Below are 24,499 nucleotides of genomic sequence, written 5' to 3'. Positions count from 1 at the left end.
AGATATTAAAAACAGTTTAAGACGGCTAACATAAAACCAACACAAATTCCGACTTGATATTCGTATCAAGATACAATTCAATAGGTCAGTCAGTTAGGTCAGGGGATTATAAATATATAAATATTTAATTCTCGAAGTCTGTGTCTTTGTGTCTAGAGAATACCAGCGTTGAGAAGTAAAATTTCCAACATAACGCTGACTAGACACGATTTTGGTTCTGAAATGTCCATAATATTGTTATTAGTTATAAGGTTTCTGTATTTTTTAACCAATTAAACTTTTTAATTATTATTATTATTAGTTTGATCTATCAATATTAAATTATTTTACTTATTAGAGTTTTTACGATAATAAATAAATATAGATAACAATATATATGTTTTATAAAAACTTGAGAATTATTTATATATTCAAAATTAAAATCATAGTTTTATTATCTGTATGTCACGTGACCGAAAACGCCGACCACCATTTTGTGACGCCACTATAGCAGAAACAATTTGTTTTTAACAACACACCAACGATGCGAACTATGAAACTCATTAAAATTTTTAGAAAAATCAATAATGATTGCACTGTACATTTGAAATTTTCTTTGTTTATATTTTTGCGACGCCACGATCATGGCGTCTCCCTTTTTTGGCGCGACTATTTATCATTTAAATTTAAAATAGTTTAGCATAAAGTGGAATTATTTTTAGGAAATAAAAATACCAGTTGGATATCGCATTATTAGAATATATTTTTAAAAATCTGTAACGGAACGCCCATATTGCTAAACTTCTATATAAATATGAGATGAAATGAAAATGAATTTATTTTGAAAGAAAAATTGACGCATTCACACAAAAAACTTAATAGTTAAAATAATACTTAACTTACTTAACTTAATTAATACAAAATAAAAAAAATGCAATAGGTACTAAATGTGGCAGTGGTCTTCCAGTACTGGAGTCCACTCTGTTAATGTTGTGTCCATACATACGACGACCTGTATAGTCGAGTGGTTAGCGATCCTACCTACTAAGCTAGAGGTCCAGGGTTTAAATCCCGGTAGTTGCAAGCATTTATATGATGAATATGGATGTTTGTTTCCGAGTCATGGATGTTTAAATGTATTTATGTATGTTTATATGAATTTATGTATGTTTAAGTAAGTATATTGTATTAATTATATCATTTTCTTGTAACCCATAACCCAGGCTATATATGCTTAACTTGGGGCAAGATAATTTGTGTAAAAAGTGTGTCAATATTATTATTATTATTATACATACATAATGAGCACAACACTGATTTTCAGTGACCCCATTATGTGTCGTTTGGAGTTGAACTGACATATTTCAAAGCAAAATACAATTTATTGTGGCACTAAAATAAATGTTATACAAAAATAGATTAAGAGAATATATCTATTACACGTGCCCTCGTTGCGCAGGTCCAAGGTTTGCACACGTTCATCAGGAACAAGGACACGCCCCGCGACGAGTTCATTTTCTACTCCAAGCGGCTCATGCGGCTGGTGATAGAGTTCGCTCTATCGCTGCTGCCCTACTCCGAGTACAAGGTGGACACGCCGCAGGGGTTCACCTACACAGGTGAACACGAACATTTACGTCACAAGTCAACGATAAGACAAGAACCTCGAGAAAACTATCAAATCAAATCAGTCAGAATCACTTAATTCATGTATACGTCAGTCTTTATTCATGTATGGTCACGGAATTGACAATCATGAAGGTCAAAAAAAAAAACTTAAATACAAATATATAATAACAAGGGTGGCCCTCACTCTTTCTATCCGGTCTGATGGAACTGGCACAAAATCTATTTTTTGCTTTATTATATTGGGTTTTAAAGATTCAAATGAATTAACTGACCACAGTGGTCCGAATCAAATTTACTGATTATGTTTTTACTAGTACCCCTCACATTTGTAAAAATATTATCAATACATGTGGCACTAGTAGAAATTATTCTCGTGGGTTCCATAAACCTATTGGATAAGTTGTATGATTTAAATAATTGCAATAAAATTTTCATAATAAGATTTGGTAATGTAATACTTAAAGTAGTATTTTCTAAAGTATTTATGTCAAAGTCTCCACAAACAAGCAGTTTTTTTTATTTGATTTTGTGGTTTTGAATAAAACTTCATCCATAACTTTCTCAAAAAGATTAAATTATTAAAAAAAATAGTTTATGTTATATTATAGGTTCTGGCCGATCGGGCGGGAATCTTTTCTAAGTCTGCAAAATAGCGATTTCATCTTAACAAAATGATATGTATTAGAAATTAAACGAAACGAGAATGGAAATCGAGAGACGCGATGGCTAGTCCATGCGTCATGCTCGTGATCAGGCGCTACTAGTGGTGGCTGGATGATCCTGTTACCAGAAAACTTAATATTCTTAAAATTAAATTTATTGTTTAATTGTTGTGTTATTTACTAAAAAATATTGTTTAAAATGCTCACAAAATATATTTACGGTATTTGTGTGCATTGATACTACTGCACTCAAGTTGAGTATTTTTGTTGCGTCACTTTACATATATTGTAGTTGAAACGATTTTAAAACGATGAAGCTGTAAATGAGTTTCATGCCACTTCTTCTCATTAAAGCTCAACCGTTTGCGAAGTGGCGGTTAAGAAAAGAAAACTTGTCATTCATAAGTGAGTCTCAACGACGAGCGCAATTGTTGTGCCGCTCACAATTTTTGAGGCTTTTCAAGAATCCTGAGCGGCACTGCACTGTAACGGGCAGAGCGTATCAAATACCATCAGCTGATCGTCCTGCTCGTCTCGTCCCTTGTTTTCATAAAAAAATATCTCCACAAATGGAAGAAGCACGGGTGTATGTAATACTTTGCTACTTTACTATTCGGTATAATAAAGAACGAAATTCCTATTTATCTATTTAAAAAGTTAAAATGGAGAAGTGATGCTAACATTCCACATAAGACCCGCGCTTCGCACGACTTTAAATATACCCATTTTCCACACATCCGCATTTCGTGGTAGCTTTCGCTACGCAGCCACTAAGTGTTGGAATAACCTGCCACCAACACTTCGAAATTTGCACTCAAAGGAATCTTTTAAGAATAACTACAAAAAGCTATTATTGCAAGAGCAAAAACTAAATTAAATACATCGATTGTAGTGAGGATGGGTATCATAATTTTAGCTATATAATATTATATTACTCATGCATTTTTTACATACATTACTACGTGATATATGTTTTCTTTTCAGATTTATAAATTTGTTAAGTTCTGAGCTTTGTTTGTTGGATATAGATATACGATAAATATTTAAATATTATAATTAATTTTTTCACACATTACTGCCAAAATAGATTGCACGGAAAAAAAATATAGGAAGTTCATAATATCAGTGTTAGGAAAATACGTCCTAACGTTTGCTGAGAACTTTCCTTTTTGCGAATCGCGCTGCTGCCTCGTTTGATATCATTCTAGTTATTAAATAATCCTTACATGTTTTAAAGCGTTAATATCTCTGTCTTTATTGTTTTTCAACATTTGTATTGTTATTTTTTCTTTTCTTTATTTAATGTTAATTGTTCATATCTATTGTACTTGTAAAAAATTTGGTGGCAGTTTTTCGCAAATAAAAAATTATTATTATTATTATTATTAATATAATAGCGAACACTGTTTTGTTTTAGGTCGGAAGTGCAATGTGGAAAAAATTTGTGGCGTGTCCATACTGCGGGCGGGTGAGACTATGGAGCAAGCCGTGTGTGACGTGTGCAAGGACATCCGCATCGGGAAAATACTGATACAGACCAACCAGCAGACAGACGAGCCCGAGGTGAACCAATACTCTATCTCTTTCTTCTCATCTCTTTTGCTCCTTTCTTTTGGGAAAGCAACTAATTTAAAACTAATATAACATTTGCAGGAGCACAGCTAAAAAAATTATTGAATTAGGCGTTACTTTGCGGAAATCCATAATTATACAATTTATTTAAGTTTTCTTTAGTGTTAATTCCGCCAATATTTGTTTTTAAAACAATTCGACACGTGTTTCGCCTCTACACGAGGCATCCTCGAGACAGAGTCTCGTGCCAGATTTTGGCGAGAAAACACGTCCTGAGGGTGCCTCGTGTAGAGGCGAAACACGTGTCGAATTGTTTTAAAAACAAATATTGGCGGAATTAACACTAAAGAAAACTTAAATAATTTGTAGGAGCACAGCTATACAATAAGCTTCCGAAAACTGTTAGAGAAGCGATTTCGCTCAACAGCTTTAAAAAAAGGCTGCTTTATCATATACAAACTAATGAATAAAAACATCATCTAGTATATAAAATTCTCGTGTCATGGTGTTAAACTTTGAACTCCTCCGAAACGGCTTGAGCGATTCTCATAAAATTTTGAGTGCATATTGGCTAGGTCTGAGAATCGGACAACATCTATTTTTCATCCCCCTAAAAGTTAAGGGTAGTTACACCACCACGAAAATTTATTTTTTATTTTTTGACATTTTTTTTTAAATTTGATTATGAGTCAGCATTAAAAAATACATACAACTTCAAACTTTCACCCACCTACGATCAACGATTTTAATATCGGAAATACAACGTTTGCTGGGTCAGCTAGTATTAATATAATAACTATATACCATATCTTGTAACTTGGACCACCTCCCTAAAACCGGAAAGAAACAATGAGCAAATTCGCCTCTCATTCACTGATTTTATGTTCTCATGTAAGTGACGACTGTCCTAATGAGAAATAAAGTTCTTTATACCGAACGCCGATATAATCCCCGCCTGTAGCGTTTTCGGCTTTTGAGTTCATATGTACGTTTATTTCACGTCAATGTGGTGACGGGATTTATTTGTTGGTATAGGATGAGCACCAATGCATTAATAACTTTCGAGAATTAGTATGGCAACAGTTTTTAAACTGTTAAATGTTGACACATTACATAAAATTGTTTTCATTTCTCATACTCGGAAAGTAATGTTGGAAACACTGGCTGTTTAGAAAGTCACATGGCCGCAGCATTTTTTTAAATTAGTTGTTTTCATAAAACTCTTCACAGCTGAAAGCAGTTCTATTTTTGAAGTTCATTCCGGCCCTTAGGTGGAAAGTAATTTGTATGAGTTTTTCCCGCTCTATGGAGGGAAGCAGCATTTTCCACCCAATAATCAGATCAAGAAAACATTACTTTCCGAGTATGAGAAATGAAAACATTATTCAATTAGAAAGAGTATTTATATTTTGAAGTAACCCATGTCGTATCGTCCCGGAAACACCGTTCAAGGAACTTTATTCCACAGCTTTGGAGTTCGTGGAAGAAAGCTCCTTGAAAATCGCACTGTGGAAGACCGCCACACATCCAGATGGTGTGGATGAATTCCTAACTTGTGGCGGCTATCCTAAGTTGTGACTAAGTTAAAGTTATAAAATCTGTCTTTTCCAACCGCGTTGATTATACAGCAAGAATTATAGAGATGTGTCTATGAAGAGCTCATTTAACAGCAATACCTGAAGCAATTATTGCAGTATTTTCTATCAAATTATTATGTTAAATGATGTCTTTTTTTAATAAGAAGGTGTCTCATATCTGTCGCAGCTGTACTACTTGCGCCTGCCCAAGGACATCAAGGACTACCGCGTGATCCTGATGGACGCCACGGTGGCGACGGGCGCTGCCGCCATGATGGCCATTCGGGTACTTCTGGACCACGACGTCCCCGAACACAACATCAGCCTCGTCAGCCTGCTGATGGCTGAGATCGGCGTGCACTCTATCGCTTACGCCTTCCCCGAGGTGAGTAGCTGCCGTCACCACCATCTTGAGATGAGCATGAGAGCAAGACGTTTAGCAGATGGTAATTGATACGCCCTGCCTATTACAATGCATTGCCGCTCAGGATTGACAAATTTTGAGCGGCAGTACAACTGCGCTCGTCACCTTGAGACGTGAGATGTTAAGTCTCATTTGCCCAGTAATTTCACTTGCAACTGCGCCCTTCAAACCGAAACACAGTATGCTTACATATTACATATTATAACATACTAGCCGGCATCCGGTGCAAAGGAGCCTCCCACTGGCACCTTCCACCTCCAACCGGATTTAACAAACAGCTTCCCCTTTTGATATCTTGAAAGACATCTTTTTCCCCCTCGCCAAAGGTTGACGAAGCCTGTTCTCTCCAATCGAGCTGCGCAGTAAAAAAATAGCGTCTCCGAGTAGCGAATCCGTTGAATTGATTTAATATTTAACTATCATACATGCTAGTGGTTTGAGAATAGGGAAATTTAAAAATAAGTCTCTGTAGTTTCTTTACGCGAAGACTTGTATGTCTGTTTCGTAGTTATGAAAATTTTTCTTAGACTACAAACAACCATATTAGAATGAGTTATTGCAAAACCATTCAGCGACTGTTTCGCGTGCCTTGCAGCACTGAAAGTGCAGTAGTATAATATAGTAGAATTACAATATTCAATGTAGGAAATAATGGAGGTCTTTATATTTTTTGAATTTATTTATATTTTTTAATGTCGAAACTAAAAATTTCGTTTTTATTTTAGGTGAAAATTGTCACTTCCGCCTTGGACCCGGAAATAAACGAGAAATTCTACGTGTTACCCGGGATCGGTAACTTCGGTGACCGCTACTTCGGAACAGAGCCGACTGATGAAGAGTGACTGCTGGGAGCCAGAACGAGACAGCAGCATGGTCGCGCCGGGCGAGTGAGCGGGACGGCTGCAATGATGCCGTGACGTCACAAGATGGCGGCCAATGTAACTTATTACAACTAAAACTACTTATTTAGATGTTGTGTTACACATTTCTATGTAAATTACCGTACGGTATTCTGTGTGAATCTTCACTGATTTTACATCTGATATTATAATAATATTTATTGAATGTGTAATTTGGTTTTATGTAAAACCAAATTCTTTAATGTAGAGAACTAGTCAAAACCGCAATTGGAATTACGTAATATGTAATTATTGTGTATCATTCAGACGGTTTATGCCGGAATTGAACCAAACCACGTACAATAGCTAGTACAACAAACATATAGGTCTGATGTAAGGAATGTAAAAGTGATGTAAGTACTGAGCATTCATTGACGTCACATTGTCTTCGGTTCAGTGGGCCTGGTAATCATGACGTCATGTATTTATTGCTTTATTTGGTGCATTTAAGTATTAATTAATTATACGTAAATGTTCTTCAAATGAGCCCAGTTAGGACATGGTTTTTAACAGAATTTCTATGTAGGAAGAAAGTTACAAAAAAAATTTTAACATTTCATAAACATTTTAACCAAATGTTTTGAATTTTCCTAAGTGTTAATTCCGTGTTTCGCCTCTACACGAGGCATCCTCAGGACATGTTGACTCGCCAAACTAGAGACAAATATTGGCGGAATTAACACTAAGGAAAACTCAAAACATTTGGATAATTATGGACCGCAAAGTAACTTCATTCAATTTTCTAAACATTTGAAATCTATGAAAACTTATAATACTTACGTATATCAAAGTATTTGAAAAATGAATAAACTTTAACTTTCGCTTGTTATCGCGTGTCAGTGATACCTTGAGCAGTACTTTTGTATGGTTGCAAGCTCATCCAATGAGAACATATGCTTCTTCATACCTCTATGTATTACTGCATTGGTCAGCAATATATAGGACTGCAGCTCATACTGTTAAACTCGCTTTTTGACTGATAAGACACTAAGATACTCGAGGATGTAATAGGTGAAGAAAAAATTAAAATAAACTCAACCAAAACTTAGGTAATTAATAACACCCGCGACGCACATATTACATGCAAATCGCGGGGCGCGGAACCTGTTGACGTTCATGCGTACCTGTTGACGCTTGCGCTAAGGGTCGGTGATGTATCCACATTTCATTCATTTATATTTGAAATTTATTAAAAAATTATGTACTTACCTAATTTTATTACATATTTTTAAAATGAGAATCGAGTACCGAGTATTCTCCGCAAATATTGTTACCAGTCATACTGTGACTGGTGAGACATATTCACGAGGAATGTGCGTTGTTCATTTGTTTTTTGTTAGGTTATTGTTTGCTTTTCGGCAAACGATACGGGCTAGTTACATAGCCAACAGTAAAAAGTGGACTCCTCAAGATGTTAACATAATAAAAATCTAGCTTTATTTGATGATTAATATAATTTTAAACACATGCGTTTTCACTATAATAATATTGAAAAACACTATCACGAAAATCTAAAACTCTTATTTTTATGATTATTGTTGTATGGATTCGATGAATTTATTGTTTTAATGTAAAAATTACATTCACTGGTATATTTTATCATTTATATTAATGTTTTTTTTCATCACTTTAAATTATTGGGCAAATGAGACTTAACATCTTAATGTTTCAAGGTGACGAGCGCACTTGTAGTGCCGCTCAGAATTTTTGGGGTTTTTCAAGAATCCTGAGCGGCACTGCATTGTTATGGGCAGGGCGTATCAATTACTATCAGCTGAACGTCATGCTCGACTCGTCCCTTATTTTCATATAAAAAAACATCCTTTTTGTAAGTATCGCATTTGTACATGCAGTTTAACTAAAAGTACTCTGTAGTACATGCGATAAATACAGTCACAGATTTTTATTTTTTACTAGCTGACCCGGCAGACCTCGTACTGCCTCAATCGATAAATAAAAGACCAAAACTTTTGTATAAAATAAATTTAAAAACAAACAAAAGGAATCCTTTTTTATGTGTTTATTACCCGTGTTTTAAGGAAGTTTATTTTTTACCTCCCGAGAAAGTTAGAATTCTAATTAGTTATTTATTTTAAACTATTATTTTATGTGATTTCTGAACGATGGCGGACACATCAAAGGAAAATCAATGTTGTTGATTTTATTTAATTCCGAGTATTTTCATATTTATGCAACATTTTAAACCTTCTCTGGACTTCCACAAATAATTCAAGACCAAAATTAACCAAATCGGTTCTCGAGTTTTAGTGAGAATAACGAACAGCAATTCATTTCTATATATGTAGATTTCCAAAGCTTTTTCTTTCAAGTGTCAGTCGGAAGTCAAATTGAAAGTACATAGGACTCTCTCACAACCTCAGAATATTAAAGCTTACAGTTGTAGACAGAAGATGAACACTCTTCTGTCTACGGCTTTTGCTATCCTACATACATTTTGGCGTTGACATTTGAAGGCAGATAACATAAATACCAGCCTAGCGAAACTCTTTAAGAAATAAGACATTCACTCGATTGTATGAAACGTGCAGTCATTATTGATAGATTGACAGATGACGGCTATAATTTTGTACAAAACGTAGATAGCCGAAATCCACTACGTTTTACGGCCGTTTTCAATTACGTATCTCTAGGTACGGATACATTGCTGTCACCGTTAAATGACAAGATCTTATCTATCCATAGTTATGTCCAATATAGTTATAGACCAATGCTTTATGTCGATAGGTTCTTCAAAATGTAAGTAAGCGTAAAAGGATAGATTTGTCTACCTGTAGTAAATTAAACTAAGGATAGATAGGTTATTGAAAACGGCCGTTATGCAACTGTTCGCTTTCGAACTCAGCCGGATATATACTTCGTGGCCCATCGCCATCTGGTGATTACTACTTCAAACTTATGTCGAATGACTGCACGTTCCATACTAAACTAAATTTCAATTTTTACTAAGAAAGTCCCGCCTCTCATTACGTAGTATTTACATCCTCTTTGATAAATACAATTGTTGAGGCTAGTATTAAGACTATACAGGGTGTCCCAAAGTTATGGGACATGAAGGGAACGTACCCTAAATATCGAAGATAGGCTATTTTACTGAATGAAGACTTTATGTTATTTTTAAAAGTTAGTAATTCTGCATTCAAAGATTTTCTAAAAATTACTTGCCTCGTCTGGGAATCGAACCGACTGAAATGTAAAAAAAAACACCCCTACTTTTATAATGCCAACCGAAAGAATGGCCAAAAACTAATAACTTTTCTTAAGTAACATAGTATTTTAAAAGAAAGGAACAACATAAAATGAATGTTTTCCTACTTGGATTGGTACGAATGGACCGATTAGATGGCCGGCCAGATCCCCGGACCTTACACCATTAGATTTCTTCTTTTGGGGATACGTGAAAGATATAGTATTCAAAAACGATACGAGAACGTGGGCGAGTTAAACAGAATTGTGCCATATCATATCGAGTATTCACCATAAAATGATAAGAAAATCAACAAGCAGCGGACTCATTAAAAGATTGGCGATTTGCGTAAGACAAGAGGGATCACATTTTGAGCATTTAATTAATTAATTTACAAAATAAAAACCCACTTAATTGACTACTTTCTTGAATTACTAACTTTTAAAAATAACATAAAGTCTTCTTTCAGTAAAATACCCTATCTACGATATTTAAGGTACTTTCTCTTCATGTCCCATAACTTTGGGACACCTGTATATTTTTGCTTTGTAATGTTGCTGTTATAAAAAAAACTTTTATGTTTATGATAACAAATACGCATGTGTTTAAAATTATTCTTAGACTACGTAATTTAATGTTTCATAGGGCATCGCAGTTTGGTTTTGTTTCGTCATTGCAAAAAGAAAACCACACTCCATACAAAAATCGGTTCAGACTATTATGATGGCGATGTTTCAGAACGAAATTAAACTGCTTGAATTAGGACGGCTATATGTCATTCGAAACTTTGCAAATCTATACTAATTTTATTCTCCAACTAGCTGACCCGACCGACGTTGTTCTGTACATAATAAATAAAAAACTGTTTTTTACGAAACGATATGTATCGCTTTCCATACATTTATTTATCGTTCACGTTTAGCAAGACGCTTGTAGTACGGGATTGTTCCTGTATATCTTAATATATTTAAATTACGTGACACGTTGTTGTTGTTGTCCGCGATGAACTCCTAAACTAATGAACGGATTTAAATGGAGATTACTTCATGGAGTGCAGTTTAGTCCAACTTGAGAGATAGGGTACTTTTTATATCGATTTGAGACCCATAATTATTTTTAATTCCATTATTTGTTTTCTATGGACATATTTTCTATGAGAGAATTTATTGACGCACGGTTTGACAGTTCTGCTGTGAAACAATTTATATTATTGACAAATTCATAAAAAAAAACAGTATTTTATTTATTATGTACAGAACAACGTCTGTCGGGTCGGCTAGTATGATATGTATTTCACACTGAAGGTGCCAACGTGTTTTTATAAAGTTTTTTTACTAAATGCAATTTATTCTGTGAAGATGTTCGATACGTACCTATCGTTAGCGTATTATTATTTCGACTTAGTCATCAGTACATGTAACAGTGCATATTGTGTTTGTCCTTTAATTTAACGAAATATAAATGTTCTGTTTAGAGCTTAGTACTTGGTTGACCGAGCTCTTCTCGGTGTCAAACTTCAGAAAAAAGCGTTATCTCAGACATGAGATTCGGTAGATTGGTTCTTCGCTCCCGAAACTCCTTGTTATTAAATTTCACCCAAATCTATTTTGAGATATGCTAAAAAAGTACTTAGACACAATGACGTTCTATACATACAAAGTCGAAATATGGAACATGCCACAAATTTCACCATTAAAGCTTCGATCACTATATCTATACATTGCCGCATTTTCCAGTTGTTTAAATTATTCTTGGTCAATAAGCAGCAATGAAAAATGTTTATTGAGTTCAGGTTTCGATCGGATAGTGACAGATGACACACAACTAAGGAGAATAGTGTGCTTACATTGTCTTATATAAGTATGTCCGGAAATGTGCATAGAAAGTCATTTCATATACAAGTACTTGTACCAGAACTGTTCCATTAAGTATATGTATAAGATACTAGCTGACCCAGCAAACGTTGTATTGCCGATATTAAAATCGCGATACAAAATGAACTGTTGATCGTAGATAGGTGAAAATTTAAAGCTGACTCATAATCAAACAAATTAAAAAAAAATGTCAAAAATTATAAAAAAAAATTGGTGTAACCCTTAACATTTAGGGGGATGAAAGTAGATGTCCGATTCTCAGACCTACCCAATATGCACTCAAAATTTCATGAGAATCGGTTAAGCCGTATCGAAGGAGTTTAACTACAAACACCGCGATATGAGAATTTTATATATTAGATTGATATGTTACCTAATATATCACCTTTTTATTCGGAAAATGATAATTTAAGAATTTAGACAGACGAAATGTCACAAACAGCTGTCATGTCAGCAAATGTCACCGGGTGAATAAACAATATTTATCATGTGTATACAATGATTTATTCAAAGATTAAAAAGAAAACATTGTTCAAACTATTTAATTTGCCAAAGATCGTAAACTAAATCTAAAGTAACATAGTGTAATAATCATATTTTGACTAAAGCTAACCTTAAACATGATAATAATAAAGTACATAATTGCTTTATTTTCGACCTAATACTGTGGCGGTAAAACATTAATAGGTTCCACAAACTTTAATGTGATTGTTGAATCACAATTTAGGGGGCGTCCATAAATTACGTGAGGTGTTTTTTTCAATTTTCTGTCCCTCCTGGTGAGATGCCGTGAGATTTTATTCAACCCCCCCCCCCCCATCCCCCAATCTCACGTGAGTTTTTCAAAATGTGGGTTTTTTACGTAAACGTGTTGGATTGTTATTGTAAAAAAAATGCTTCGTGCTTTTATTTACGATTATGTTTAGAACGTCATGGCTAGTAACCAATATTGCTGAGAGTTATAAGTGTAATAAAAATTTAACAATAGAATACTTAAATCGTAACTATTGTGATTAAAAAAAGAATATCTACTCTAATTCAGTCCATGGAGAATAATGCGCGGTCTCAAGAGAGACTATTGGAACCAACATGTCCAAACCAAATTTGCGTGATATTTGCCGAAACCCTCCCTCTCTCCAACATAAGATTAGATGAGATTTGACTCGACACCCCCCCCCCCCCCCCCCCCTTTAAATATCTCACGTAACTTATGGACGCCCACTTAGCCGTGACATATGAGAATAGTAACATTTTTAATTTTTAGAATCAACAAAGAAAATGACTTTTACCTATGAAGGATAGATGTAAGTAGAATCATCTCATATGGGAGAAAAGTTCGAAAATAGTCCAGCTGTACGTTGAATAACAGTTCAAAAAGCTTCCACAATGGCGCTGGCGTAGGCACAGGGTATGGTATGAAGTATGGTGAATGTAGCAATTGTAACCGAATTGAAGTATGCCGAGGTAGAATTTTAATATTATTGTCGAAAGTAGTTAATTATTGAATATTTCAACTTACGTTGTACAAAGTACTGTAGTAAAGATTTATAGGGAAACGTGCACTCAGAGTAATTATATATTTGGGGCTTCTTTTAAGATTTACCCTGATGTTACTGTGGCGCCACTCTAATTTAATGCATTTTGACGGACACTTTCTCATATACACAGATGATTCTTCTTGCTTCTACCCTCACTACTTTTACCTACTATCACTTTGTGACTTACGGTGCTTCCACTGTTACGTAACATGTATAACACGAAAACTTTTGTAACATTTACTAACATGTTACAAACATCATTAGATGTTTTCAAAGTTTCCACACTCATAAAATATATAGTGGTACAATATTTCCTAAAATAATATATGTAACCACAACTTCAATTTAGTTCGGTTAGCTTTTAATGTTTTGTAACAAACGTCACATCTTGTTTTATTAGCAAATGTTACAAAACTTTTAATAACAAAAAAGGTATATTTAAAACCTGTAATAGAATAATATATTTTGTTTGAGATTAATATTGCGTTCAATAACAAATGTTTACTAATATGTTTGATAATGTGGAAACACCGTTACAAACTACATTATAATCAATAAAATGTAATTCCTTAATTTAAAATATACTACTTCAACATTTATAATTCCATTTTGTACCCTTAAATGCATATATGGCGCCCTGGCATCTACATAACCTTAGTAATAATGCTAGAGAAATCATAAACTATTCATGTGCATTTGTCAAATACGGAATTAAGTTTACTGTCGAATTATTGTTATTATTTTCTTGCGATATCCGTTTTAATTTTTTAATGATATATTTTGTATATATCTCCAAAGATGACATATTTTCATAAAATATCCATAAATTAACATATAAGGACTCAGATCGTCAATACTTTTATAATTGACGTTATGTATTTATTAAAATTGATTTATTTAATAGTAATGTTGATAAATAACCACAATGCTATAAGAGAAAACTAAACATTAAGACGACGAAACTAATTATAATTTAAATCCAATTCCAGTATAAATCAAATCATAAATAGACTAAAATACAATCAATGGTGCTTTTATTGAGACAATGTTCCCAGTTTTCAGACAATTTAGGATAAAAATATTCATTCCGACGCGACGCTGCCATTTTGTTTTTTACTTTCGCGCGCTTTGTTCCACAGTATTATAAGATGGCCGCGGTATTGCCAGAGTGGTAAACTCTTAAAACTATTAACCTGCTAACTTAATTTAGGCGATAATTTGACTTAAAGGATTTTCAGCACAATACGTGCAGTACTGTTATACATCGTAGAAGAAATCTAGTACTTACTCTTTTAAGTGTGTAAATTAAATTATTTTTAGTTTATTTTTTAGCAAATTGAGTATCCAACTACTTTCTAATGCGTAAGTGTATATTGTAATTTTATGTAAAGCGTACTACAGAATTATATTGAGCCATTGTAAGTTTATAATTGTCTCAGGCTAATGATAAAGATAATAGATGGAGTGTAGGGAGCAAACATGGGGGATATGAGGAGAGGAATGTGGTCGATTTCCATACACTTCGTCTATTTTACTATTTAATTATAAGCAAACTGTAAACAATTTTGTAAAGTGTGTGATATCGGATAGTGAGATACATTTGTGTGCAATAAATTCAATTTTTGTTATGTATTGACGATACAACTTACGACGCTCGGGTCTTAGGATCATTTTTCCGTCCAATAATGTTTCCGATAATACAACTGCCAATACTTGCGGCGATATATTACTTATTATACCAGTAAAACTTAATTAAATTATACTTCTTGTGGCGCGTTTGGGAAATAATTACAAGGTTTTTTTTTCGAAACGTTTTTTCAAGTCGATATCTACCTCTAGTATAGTGTGAAGTGAGGTCTACTTTCAATATAGTTACTTAGCCAGTGACAGTGTCAAGAGTAACTACAGTAACCAAGCCGCAAGAAGTTTGTATTGAAAGTAATTTAAAATATGCTGCGTTCACATTGCCGCGAAAAGGCGCGACACGTCATATTACATGTTTTGGACACGGACGAGTAAAAAAAGAAGGACTTCGCGCCGTGATATTAGCAAGTGAAGCACCGTAATGCTAGTGTGTGTGCGGTTACGGGGGATACTAGTTACACAATTTTTTCTCCCTTAAATAATCATATATGGCCACAAATACTTAAATAGTATCGTTTTTACACTATTTCACAACGCACGACGGCATTTTTAAAATATTTTATTGAGACGCAAACTGATCCGTCACAGACGATGACAATTCTCATAATGGCCGCCTATCGGCCTGTAGTAGTGTAAGTTTGTGCGTGGGGCTATGTATTTACACGTTAATCGGCTTGTTTTGGTGCTACACTGTTGTGTAAGGTGACACGGAGTCCTTATTTATTACTAGTCGGAGGTTTTGGAGTTATTTTTGTTTTTATATGTCAACGTCGTGAATATGTTCGCATTTATTCGTCGCAAAAGTAAAGTATCAAATCTTCACTACTATTATTGGTCTCGAATATCGGTATGCTGCGACTTAATTAAGAAGCAGTCCAGTATTCATCTTATGTTACCTTGTTTTTGATCACTTTCCCTGTTCTCTTTGAATGGTTTTAGTTTGTGATTGTTTCATAATTTGATCGGAGCATATTTGCATAGAATTTATTGTACATAAAACTGTACTTAATCGTTAAGCACAATGTATTCTACTTAAAATAAAAATCGCAGTTGTTTTTGACAAATATAGAAAAAATTGTATAATATGAAATAAACGAGATCCGACGTTATATTTCATTTGTTTTTTTTAATGCTTCTTGACTTATAAAAAGTATACTATTATTTTAATGTGCGATTATTTATTCTGATAATATAGAAGCATGACTATACGCTATTTAAGAAAACCTTGTTTCAACTTATTGTTAACGAACCCTTATTTAAATTTTATGTTAAATGGTTTAATTATTTTTTAAGCGTCATATTTGAAATAATTGCTTGGGTAGCCAAAATAGCAACTTTTTATTACACGGGCCAAACGGGCGAGTGAAAGAGAGTCCTTTGAAGCGGTACTCCAAGCTCCACAAACACGTGGTTTTGGAAGTTTTTTTTATGACAGGGATGAGACGAGCAGGAGGTTCAGCTGATGGTAGTTGATACGTCCTCCCAATTACAATGCAGTGCCGCTCAGGATTCTTGAAAAACCCAAAACAATTCTGAGCGGCACTACAATTGCGCTCGTCACCTTGAGATATAAGATGTCTCATTTACCTAGTAATTTCACTAATACGGCGCCCTTCAGACCGAAACACAGTAATGTTTACAAATTACTGCTTCACGGCAGGCATTAAATTGGTTCCGTTGTGGTATCCATAATCTACCCATCATTCTGTGCAAAGGAGCTTCCCACTGGTATTTTTGTACTGTTCGGTGGTGAAATTTAGTTGCGGCTCTGACGTGAAGATACCCGAATCTTCCCTGTGATATATACTGTAGATTGTCGCCATCAATAACAAATAACACCGAAGAGTCTTCATAGAATTATCATTCGAGCCGCTCTTCGTTAAATGTGCTCAAATGGAAAAAAAACCTACAAATAAACCTTTAAATAAAAAAATAAGTACTTTTTTTCACACATATAATACGTAAATCATTATTTATTATGGCAACACTGAGATCACGGATTACAAAAAACCTATTTTTACAAATATTTAAGCGATTACATTTGAAAATTCACGATTTAATTAAAGAAATGCCTGTTGAATAGAATTCTGTAATTAATTATTTTTATAAAGACAAGGATGGCAACATTGTTTGTTTGTTTTTCAGTTAAGGACGCGATCCGTGAAATTTATACAAAATGCGTGAAGTTCGTTCAATTGTAAAAGCATTTAGTTATTCAAGTTTGCAATCGTCGGCATGAAAGTCGAAAGGTTGTCAGATGTGATCACACGTGTCGAGGTATCGCTGAAACACAAAGTTGTAATGTTCACATTTCGCGTTCGGCGACTCTACGTGCGCCTGGTTCTTTCTGAAAAAAAAAACAATAGTTGATATTACTACCAATAGTAATATAATATTTACACATTCACCAGGCTCCTTTACACATGATGCCGGCTAGATTATGGGTACCACAACGGCGCCTTTTTCTGCCGTGAAGCAGTAATGTGTTAGCATTACTGTGTTTCGGTCTGAAGGCGCCGTAGCTAGTGAAATTACTGGGAAAATGAGACTTAACCTCTTATGTCTCAAGGTGACCGACGCAGTTCTAGTGCCATTCAGAATTTTTGGGGTTTTTCAAGAATCCTGCGGCACTGCATTGTAATGGGCAGTACGTATCAATTACCATCAGCTGAACGTCCTGATCGTCTTGTCCCTTATTTTCATAAAAAAAAAACATTATTATATTAAACTCTAATTCCTCGATACAGAAGAGAACCTTATCAAAAGTGATTAGATAGAAAATCGAAATACAACAATAATGATAAGCTGGTATTTTGTGCTCGGGGAAGGGTGTGGGAAGAGACTTATCGACACTGGCTCATTCTTATATCCAGGCAACTTGGTGCTGGGGCTACAGCATCGAACTGAAGACCGCAAACATCAAAAATATTTCATTTACACCAATTGGAAGTAATTCCAGAAAAACGTTCCAAACCACACTCATGTCGAAATTGAATTAAGAACACAAAACTGGTCACGTGATTCATATTAATAGTCTGACAAAAAAATGGCAGCCCAGCACTCTTTAAATGACATCATGACTTAGTAGCCAAACCCACATGTACCTATGCAATACACTAATATTTATTAGACTTTAAACACGAATTCCTTAAAATGTGATGTTTGTGGCTTGGAATTTTTTTCTGGAATAACCTGCGTCCATTTGATGTCGAAAAACTAGGCCCGTGGAAACCGCAGGCGCGGAGATCGAATAAAATAGATCCCTACTTTCTTCGAGTAGGTATAAGTCAGCTACTGAAAACCCAAGCGCTGACAGAGTACAAATCTTCAAACCCGGTAAGTATGCATTATGTGGCTGCATGAGTAGCTACTCGGTTAGTACTGCAAATAATCTCAAGATTTCTTCAGTGCCTATTACTTCAGTAAATAAACTAAATAGCATTTAGATAATACTAACTTATGATATTCCTCGCACTCCTCCAAAGTAATTTCGCTGTTGATGGCGCGTGACCCGAAGCCGCTGTAGTACGAGATGTAGCGTTGCTAGAAGTGCCAAAGAAAAAAAATTAAGAATAAATGAAATTCTATTGAAAATTAAAATAATCTTGAAATCTTTTCAACTAAAACCATTGACATCCTGATAAATTTATACCGAAATGGCGATTAATATAAGAGAAATCAAACGGGAATATTAAGGATAGCATGGCATTCCCTACCTGTGGAACTGCTTAGCCCTCACCTGTACGTGCTTAGAGAAGAGTTGCTCGGCCACAATGTTGGCGGCTACGCGGAGTCCTTTAGCGATGCAGTCAACGTACTTCACATGGCAGATGACGAGGTCACGCAGGTCCGTGTCCCGACCCGCCGCCACGCTCAGGTTGATGCCGCCAGGTAGCGTTGTGTTCTACAACAGCAGAATATTACTCTCCCTAGTCAGTTATTTCTAAATTTTAGCAACGGAAAAAGTCGCAGATCGAGCACGTCATGTTAAGCCCATCTAAAACTGACCTTTGACGTACTGTAACGCGATACGATTTCATCGTACGGCGTCTGTCACCCTGAGCCATAAGATAGAATACCCATATCCCTTTAACTACATATTTTATACACATAGCCTTGAAACGAGAACTCAATAATATAATATGTAATTTTACGGTAGGAATTGGAGTGAGTGAAGTCCTGGCAAGTGGAATATTTAAAAACAATCATTAGATATATGCGTAAAGTGCACGCATACGGGCTTTGTCCAAGAATATTCAATCTCCATTCAAAATAAGAATGTTAGATGGGAGCTTTTCATTCGGTCTTTTTCATTCTAAGCCGGTTATAATTTACATCATGAAACTACGTAACATGCTTCTTTGCATAAGATGACTGCTAAGTGAGTATCACAGAGGTGCTTTTTCTGCCTTGAAGCATATAATGTGTAAGCAGTATTGTGTTTCGGTTTGAAGGATGCCATAGCTAGTAAAATGACTGTGCTAGCGGCCCTTCATTGTAATGGGCATGTCGTATCCTTCAGATGAACGTCTTGCTCGTCACTTTTTCCCCAAACAATCTGTTAAGCAATAAAAAAACTCACCTGATCGATTATATTCTTCATCATCAGAGTAATGGACTTGTTATTCGACAGATCAAAATCGTTGGTGATGGTCACACCACCTAGCATACTATATCTGAAATATCACATTTAATATATCCAATTCTTATAAAATTAATTTTTAATCCGTTTCCTGCTTTTGGCATTTCAATAACAGTTTTTTTTTATTATTTCTCAATACATCTATTAGCCTGTTTGTGTTTTAGATACTATTCTATTTTAGTAGTACTTATAGGTAAGTGTGTTCTTTGTAAAATCATAATCGTCATAACGATATTGAACAAGATCAATTCAAATTCACATATTTTTATTCAAAATAGGATGTGACATCACTTATTGAAAGTTAAAAACTACCACCCATTTCAAAAGGAATGCCTCAGACCTGAGAAGAATGGGCGCAACAAACTCAGTGGGCTTTTTTTTTCATCGAAAGAAAAAATATGTTTACAAACCAAGATTGTACAATTAAACTTATTATATAATAGCCTGAGAGAAATAAATTAGGGATCGATTTTAAAAGCGATCATAAATCACACGTTGCAAAAACAATACTTACATGTTTGTCATATACATGTCATGACCAGGTGGTGAACACACTTTATAGTGACGATCCAGTCCATAATTCTTCAGGAAGAACAGACAGCTAGTAACGTCCCACATATAGTAATGTATCATTTCATGTTCGCGCAGAGTATTGCCATTCCCGCCATTGTGATACGGCATCAAAAGTAATTGAATCTTCGTGTTCAAGCGGTCTTTGAATTCAGCAGTAATTTTTAGCAGTTTTACAAACAACTTTATTTCTCTGGCAACATCCGATTGGAATAATGCGCCGTAGCCCTCCCGGTGTGGCCATATGAGGAAACATTCGGCGGCGAGACGATGCGACACTTCCAGGCACTTCTTAATCTGTGTTGCCGCCTGCGCGAAAACATTCGCGTCGTTGTTTGTAATAGCTCCGGAATAATATCTGCAATAAATGAAAACTGTTCCAGAAGGTAGATAATCATAGTTACATGAAACATAGATATGTCATATGTGTTATTTATTTAATAATATTAAAAAAAACATGTAACTCGAGGCCAAATCAATTCGACTAAACTCAAATGTATCCACATCTTGTATGGTAGGTAGCTGAGTGCTATAAGCTATAATACAAACTTACAAACCAAAAAACTGATTCAATGGCTAAAAAAATTATTTGTATAACTACATCAAATATTGAAGGTATTACAAATAGGTAAGCAAAGCATTTGTAAAAATCCAAACAAAAAATATATCTATTTGATATGAGTTCTTCTTCACTTTGATTGCAAGAGGAGCGAACTACGCTCCCTATTCGCATATCGCTCTCATCCGATTAATGAATAAAAAGTATTTTACACAAATTAAACATTAAAATTTTATACAAACTAAATATTTTGATAATCATATCGCGAGAGGGTTAGCGGTAAGACCCAATCCAAATCGCACTGACAGTCTAAGATGAAACATACATAATAGAATTAAACCATACAGAGCGACAATAACATATGTTGCAACAACACTTACTCATGGTTAACATCATGAAGCTACATCAGTTCGAAAGTGGCTTTGTGGATGAGGAGGACATGTGGAGAAGAACTGATAAGATAATCTCAGCCCATTTTTTATATCATAGAATAACAAAATTATTTAGCCTACTTAAAATAACACTAGAATTTGAGGTGGCCTACGCTGAACCAGTCAAGAACCATGCATGACTATCTTCTATCCCCCTTATTCAAAATAGTCTGCTAACTTAAAGCATTGCTAATTCTCACTCTGTCTTCTTCTATTGACCTAAGTCAGAATGAGAAAAAACACTCCTTAGCGACTGTTTAAAGTTACCATTATGAATAAGGGAGTATATAATCTGCTATACTATAGTAAGCCATCTTTTTCAATGGAGCTTTATTATATTTCATGAATTTGTGCTGAGCGAGTCCACTATGACTTACTGAGCACAAATATAATAAATACCCTAGCTAATCTACTGTTCTTGAATTCAGTAATGTATCATTTGTCTGTAAATAAACTCACCTTATTTTCAAATACAAACTTCCATGGCATAGTTATTTTTCTACTGCAAATAAGAGCAACTTACCGAGGGTTCGAGTGTAAGTCGGGCGCAACCCACAATAACTTCAAATGATAGCGCTGTCCCATCTCGACGATGTATTCCATTATCTCGTCCCAATTCGTCTTGTTCTCGTCCCAGCTGTCAGTTAATGGGACGAGATCTGTGTCGTACGCTGTCCAATACTTAATACCGAGTTTAATGCACAGATCGAAGAATGCTTTGACACAGCGTTTGTAGTTGTCTATGGACATGGAGCCGTCGTCCCATGGCCGGTTGTTAGTTTTCTGGTGTGTATTCATACCTGAACAATTTAATTTTTTTTATGGCATAGGAGGATAAACTAGCGTACGGGTCACCTGGTGTTAAGTGATCATCGCCGCACACAATCTCTTGTAACATGAGCGTTGCCGGCCTTTAAGGAAGGTGTACGCGCTTTTTTTGAAGGTACCCACGTCGTATCGTCCCGGAAATACCGCACAAGGAAGCTCATTCCAATTTAATTACGGAAGATTAACAATAAATACAGTCGTCATTATACTTATTAGACAACTTTTGGGAAACGACAAAGCGCGTGGTTGGTAACCTCCAAATTCGTAGCGTGGAGTCCCCCAAATAAATTAACAAGGGGCCGAAGAAGATTAAAAATTATGTAGGTACCTATGTAAAACAGATCAGGCAGAGATGAATTTAATGGATATTTAAATTAAATAAGAGTAACATGTATACCTTTCATCGAGCGTGGAATTAAGTATAAAGGCGGAAAATTCAAGCTTGTGGATAACTTAAGGTGAAACAGTTATCCGTGTATTGTGTGTGTCTTTTATGTTAAAGTTTTTAAAAGATCAATGATATTGTGCGAAGAAGAAATATAACACCAATATTGAGACGTCTTTTGAAAAACGGACCTAAGAGACAAATGCAAGACATAAAAAGTGGCCAAGTGCGAGTCGGACTCGCCCATGGAGGGTTCCGTAGCAGCAAGTAACATAATATAAAAGTTCTTGTAGTTTCTTGTCGATTTGTGACGTATTAAAAAAAACTACTTACTAGATCTCGTTCAAACCAATTTTCAGTGGAAGTGCGAAGTAGTAATGTTAATGTACATCATAAATATTTTTTTAGTTTTATCCTCTTTTTTAAGAAGTTACAGGGTTACACGGGAAGTTACACACATTTTACCACTTTGAAGTGTCTCTCGCGCAAACTATTCAGTTTAGAATAGAATGGTATTAGAAACCTCAATATTATTTTTAAAGACCTATCCATAGACACACACACATATATGGGTTTGATGAAGAAAAAATTCGACTTTTAGTTCTAAGTATATCGGACGGTCAGACATGACGAATCCATAATGGTTCCGTTTTTTGCCGATTAGCTACGGCACCCTAAAACTGAGACCAATCGCTTGCGACCGACTTAGAAGATTGTAACGAATTTGTTTTTGTGACTTATTATCTCGCACCGGTCAATTACAGTACAGATAACAACCGCTGCCTTCACCCTTTGTTGGTACAATTCCCAAGTAATTCTCAAAGACGAGAAGAGACGCCAATTGAGCAGTTATAAGTAAGGGTCTGATATGATAATGGACGACACTTTGTGCGGATTCTGTTTATACACTATATACATATAAATCTCTAAATAGATCTGTTGACGAGTCATCGCTGTGGAAGCGAATCTCAAGACCTAAGTGACCAGATGGAAAAGAACCGTGAAATTAAACCGTACCAACCACCGGTTACAGGAGCATAGAATTTCGATGACGAAGTTAACTTACCACTCCTGCGGAAGTCAGTAAGCGAGGCGCTGTACTTTAGCCACTCCTCCATGGTCTTGGAGTGAACCCTCTCCACAGGGTTGTAATAACGGTAGCAGAGGGTGTCCGTCGCAGTCGCCGCATTGTTGTACTCGATTTTCTCTATGCCTAGTATAACATGGGAGTGCTGTTATGGTTAAAGCTCTTTTATTACTTAAATACTGATCTGAAGTATCTGCAATGTATCGATGTAGGTATCGACCTACTGATGGTAATTTATGTATGGTTTTCGTTAGTTTTGAATCGCAAATACAGAATTAGGTACTTATATTAAATTAGAATGAACACTTATATTGATAACATCACTAATAGCGATAAAGCGGTTTTGGTTGTATCTTGGTTCAATAGCCGTCTTCAACAAAACTCGCGCATTTTAATAGTCAGGGCGTAATAAATTATCATCAGATGTAGTGTCTTCTCTGTTCTTCTTAACATAAACAAATGTAAAAATAATTAGATTAACATATTTAAAAGATTTTTACCTATCCCAGAAACTGCTGACCACCGAGCTAGGCAGAGTATATCTCGTTTACATCTAGGTTTGAAATAAAGATGTTTGCGATGCGACGGATCGACCAAATCAAATCTGCTTCTGCCTGTATCTGTGGTTCTGTGTGTGAGTGCACTCGAATGACCTCTAGCAGAGAAAGACGGCGGCAATATCTACCCAAAATACAACTTCTTGACAGCGACGAACGCTCTCTCAAGTGCTTACCGACCGAGATGATAGTTAAATGTCAAAGTTATGCATAAAATAAAATGCGGGTCTCATACCGAATTCAATTTCAACCCTACTCCACGGCAGGCTGAAATGCGACACGCGAAAGATGGACGAAAAAATTTTGAGACAATGTAATAAAAGTTTCGCTTTAATACCTTGAAAGTAATCCATTTCGCCAGCTCTTTCTTTCACCTTCTGCCGCTTGCCTCCAGGTTGAGTGTACGTCGTCATTTTCCCCAACACGGCGGCGGCTGA

At 35.3% G+C, this 24,499-nt stretch overlaps 3 protein-coding genes across 4 annotated transcripts in view; 2 read left to right on the top strand and 1 right to left on the bottom strand.

The window, feature by feature from the left end:
- The window catches only part of LOC126965936 (netrin-1-like), a 262,688-nt gene extending 246,574 nt beyond the window's left edge, over window positions 1–16,114 (top strand). Inside the window, exon 8 of the transcript XR_007729635.1 lies at window positions 15,706–16,114. The gene's annotated coding sequence lies outside the window, so the exon portion shown is untranslated. The remainder of the gene's footprint in view (window positions 1–15,705) is intronic.
- LOC126965960 (uridine-cytidine kinase-like 1) overlaps window positions 1–16,114 on the top strand; it is a 29,288-nt gene extending 13,174 nt beyond the window's left edge. For both annotated transcript variants that reach the window (XM_050809798.1, XM_050809808.1), the window contains exons 9-12: window positions 1,439–1,598; window positions 3,688–3,833; window positions 5,607–5,804; window positions 6,569–16,114. In XM_050809798.1, coding sequence (XP_050665755.1) covers window positions 1,439–1,598; window positions 3,688–3,833; window positions 5,607–5,804; window positions 6,569–6,685 — 621 coding nt within the window. In that variant the 3' untranslated portion in view covers window positions 6,686–16,114. The remainder of the gene's footprint in view (window positions 1–1,438; window positions 1,599–3,687; window positions 3,834–5,606; window positions 5,805–6,568) is intronic.
- An 819-nt stretch (window positions 16,115–16,933) lies between these two features.
- LOC126965985 (xylose isomerase-like) lies at window positions 16,934–24,499 on the bottom strand. The gene is made up of 8 exons (XM_050809847.1): window positions 24,400–24,499; window positions 23,485–23,631; window positions 21,729–22,005; window positions 20,160–20,573; window positions 19,586–19,679; window positions 18,743–18,907; window positions 18,461–18,546; window positions 16,934–17,350 (listed from the first exon to the last, which is right to left on the bottom strand). The coding sequence occupies exons 1-8, from the start codon at window positions 24,473–24,475 to the stop codon at window positions 17,257–17,259; spliced, it is 1,353 nt and encodes a 450-aa protein (XP_050665804.1). The 5' UTR covers window positions 24,476–24,499; the 3' UTR covers window positions 16,934–17,256.

Source organism: Leptidea sinapis, chromosome 1 (assembly GCF_905404315.1).
Source record: "Leptidea sinapis chromosome 1, ilLepSina1.1, whole genome shotgun sequence".
NCBI lineage: Eukaryota > Metazoa > Arthropoda > Insecta > Lepidoptera > Pieridae > Leptidea > Leptidea sinapis.
This window is presented reverse-complemented; position numbering and strand designations above follow the sequence as displayed.